The 3,542-nt window shown below is 47.2% G+C and overlaps 1 protein-coding gene across 1 annotated transcript in view; it reads right to left on the bottom strand.

The window, feature by feature from the left end:
• Positions 1-2,378: 2,378 nt before the first annotated feature.
• IL2RG (interleukin 2 receptor subunit gamma) overlaps positions 2,379-3,542 on the bottom strand; it is a 28,415-nt gene continuing 27,251 nt past the window's right edge. Inside the window, exons 9-10 of the mRNA XM_018572612.1 lie at positions 3,334-3,412; positions 2,379-2,516 (exon numbers count right to left, since the gene is read on the bottom strand). Of these exons, the coding sequence (XP_018428114.1) occupies positions 2,379-2,516; positions 3,334-3,412 (217 nt within the window). The remainder of the gene's footprint in view (positions 2,517-3,333; positions 3,413-3,542) is intronic.

Genomic DNA, 3,542 nt, shown 5'->3' with positions numbered 1-3,542 from the left:
ATATTGTTTTTAATTTTATTTTCTATATATATTTATTAAAGGGAAAAAGAAGTAAAAAATAGAAACAAAGTGTCGCCGGTAATCATGGTAACTTTGCTATCGTTGTTGCTGAAGATAGAAAGCGCTCGTTTTATTCTGCCGTTTAATAATATTTCTAGCGCAGAGCACGGAAAATATATTTCCAAAAAATACATGACATTTTTTTTTTTCATAATTTTGCATTGACATTTTTTTTTTAAACTACAAGAAATGAATATAAACACAAAAATACATTTGTATGAAAATAAATATATATAAAGGCGAAGCAGAGCGGAGAGAATGAGGAGCTGGAGTGTAACAATGTTATAAAGGGGAATAGTTCCATTAAAAAGAAAAATAAACTTTGTTTTCTACTTTTAGGTTTTCTTCAGCAATCCTTCATAAAAAAAAATACAGATTTGCTGCGTTTAGTTCCTCTGACACCTGAAATTGCAACAATGTGTCAGTGTTTGTTATCATTTTATCATACATAGGGGAGGAACCGCTGATTCTGCTGCCCAGAGATAAAATAACTTCTAATAGTAATTCTGATATAAAGAGTCGGATACCAGGTACATCCAACAACCAGTGGCGTAACAATCACCATAGCGACCCAGGCGGCCACTATGGGGCCCCGGGGCACAGGGGGGCCCGGCCAGGACATCCCCCTGATGCGGTGCGGGCCGCCTGGGTCGCTATGGCATCTCAGGCTGCTGGCTGTCACTGGCGGCTGTGAGGAGGAACACGCCGCTATTCACATGTGCAGCGATGCGTACCTCCTCACAGCCGCTGCTGAGTCGGTGACAACCAGCAGCTTCGGGGTGAGGTGGCTGGGCCCGTCGTCGGCAGCGATGGAGGAGGCGGGGCCCAGCGTTTGAGGAGGCAGGTCTTAGCGATGGGCAGGTGGGCCCGGCGATCGAGTAGGTGGGGCCCAGTGACGGAGGTGGCAGGGCCCGCAAGCGATCGTGGAGGAGAAGGAGGCGGCCAGAGGATCGGCCAGACAGGTAAGAGGGCTTGACCGCCCACCTGAGAACCTGCAGAGCCCACCACAGAGAGTCTATGGTGGGCTCTGCAGGGTCACCCTTGGGTGGGCTGTTTAGGTTATCAGGTGGACTTATCTAGAAATCACAGGGCCCCATACAAGATTTTGCTATGGGGCCCTGTGATTTCGAGTTACGCCCCTGCCAACGGCCTTAACTGGTGATGGGCTCCAACTGGTGATGGGCTGCAACTGGTGATGGGCTCCAACTGGTGAAGGGGTCCAACTGGTGATGAGGGTTGAGAAGAAACACTCTGGGACGTACCAGGTGCAACCTACAACCTCAACTGGTGAAGGTGGCCATTCTCAAACTTTTTACCCAGGAGGAACCACTAAAAAACTTTCAGCTCTTGGGGAACCCTTGCTTAAAAAAATAATCAGGGGGAACAATGCCACTCTTACAGACTCCTAAAAAGTTTACTGGTGTCATGCTGCTGGCTCTGGCCCTGAACTGTGCAGGCATCATCAAATGAGAGCTCAGCCACAGCTCAAGGAACACCTAGGAACCTCTGGAGGAACCCTGGTTGAAAACGGTTGGGTTAAAGAGTTTCAGATAAAGGACTCTGGATGTATCAGGTATGTCCTAGGTCCATAACTGGTTAAGGGGTTTGTGATGAAGGACTCTGGGATCTACCGCGAACATCCTAGGCCCTTAATTGATTAGAATGCCACTCCTACAGACTCCTAAAAAAGATAATTGGTGTCATGTTGCTAGCTCTGCCAAGTGGTGTTAGCCCTGATCTATGCAGGCATCATCAAATGGGAGATCAACCAGCCACAGCTCAAGGAACCCCTAGCAACCTCTGGAGGAACCCTAGTTGAAAATGGCTGGGTTAGGGTGTTTTAGATTAAGTCACATTCTAGGTCCTCAACCGGTTAAGAGGTTTGCATAAAAGGGACTCTGGTAAATATCAGGTGTGGTCTAGAACCTGGCTGGTTATGGGGCTTTGTTATGAAGGACTCTGGGATGTACGAGGTATGCCTTACATCCATAACATGTTAAGGGGTTTTGTTATGAAGGACTCTGGGATGTACCAGGTATGGTCTAGAACCTGACTGGTTATGGGGTTTTGTTATGAAGGACTCTGGGAGATACCAGGTACATCCTAGGTCCTTCACTGGTTAAGGTGTTTGTGAGGAAGGACTGTGGGATGCACCAAGTACATCCTAGGTCGTTAATTGGTGAAGGGGTTTGAGATGAAGAGTGACTTACTAGGGGAAGTACTTGGTGAACATCCCCCTACATAAAGCAGCTCATATTTAGATCCTCAGATTTGTTCCGGATTTCCTTGTCTTCATCTTCCATCCTATTTGACGGCTGTCAGTTTTCTGGTGCGGTGGGCATCAGGCTCTTCCCGTCTGGTCCAGTACAATCGGAGTCCTCGGTGACGGTGCAAAGTGTTTCAGTGTAATTGGGGTTCATCTTCTCCACGGCTTCCTTGGAAACTCCGACCCACTCCTGGCAGAGGAGAAACGATTAATCTATGTGATCATTTTCAGACGTCAGGCAAATGTCATCCCCATCGGGGGCCTAAATAGTGTCTAAGGTAACTATTCTGCAGAAGTTTGGGCACCTTGTAGTCACTCCAAGTACCTGTATGAGCAGATGTGGAAGTCCTGCCCTCAGCTGGGGGTCCATGGAGAAGGAGTTTTAAGAGGTACTTGCTGGAGATGCAAGGTATCTGCACACCAGCTGCATTATTATTATCTTAGACATCTTTAGGACCATGACGGGTAACTTTAGATACAATTGTCATCCTATGTATACAGGAAGTTGGTCTTGGTGAGATGCATGCACGGTCCCTTTAGTATTTCCTTCTTGGCAATGTATTAACCTTTAAGCAGCACAATGTGTTACACTTCCATAACTCATCTCAGTTCTGGGGAAATTGTGGTTCACTTAGTGTAACAAAGCAATTGACCTGATGTGTGTGACCCACCTGCACTTCCGTCATGGAACCAAACCCCCCTCCCCCCCTCCCAAACCTAATGTAATTAACCTGCGTCACCTCCACTCCCGCTCCCCACATCCTGGGCTGACGGCCAAATCGTACTGACACATCTTCCTGCCACTTACAGATTCTTAATTACCAGAAGCATCTACATTCTTCATGCCAACGCTCAACCTTCCTCACAGCCACAAAGGTCTAAAGTGGAAGTTCCATGAAATGATAATTGAATTCTGAATATTGCCCGTTCATAGGACAGGCCTAGTTTATTCTGGTCCCAATATTTCTACTTTCCCTAAGAACCCGAACTGGTCCTGAACTACGTACCTGAACGTTGCAACCATTGATGAGCTCTTCAAAATTCTTCCCGGGGTTCGGAATCTGAGGAACGAGAATCACCCAAATTCTGTATGGGGGGGGGAGGGGGAGAGTCATTAGTGCCAGCGGCAATCAGAGAGGACTGCAGATGACTACATGAGAAGGGATACATGGAACATCTGAGAGATCATGGTGGTGGTATCCAGGGCAGCCATCAG

Source organism: Nanorana parkeri, unplaced genomic scaffold (genome assembly GCF_000935625.1).
Source record: "Nanorana parkeri isolate BGI_ZX_2015 unplaced genomic scaffold, ASM93562v1 scaffold2085, whole genome shotgun sequence".
Classification (NCBI taxonomy): Eukaryota; Metazoa; Chordata; class Amphibia; order Anura; family Dicroglossidae; genus Nanorana; species Nanorana parkeri.
The sequence above is the reverse complement of the archived record's forward strand: the minus strand, read 5'-3'. Positions and strand labels throughout refer to the sequence as shown.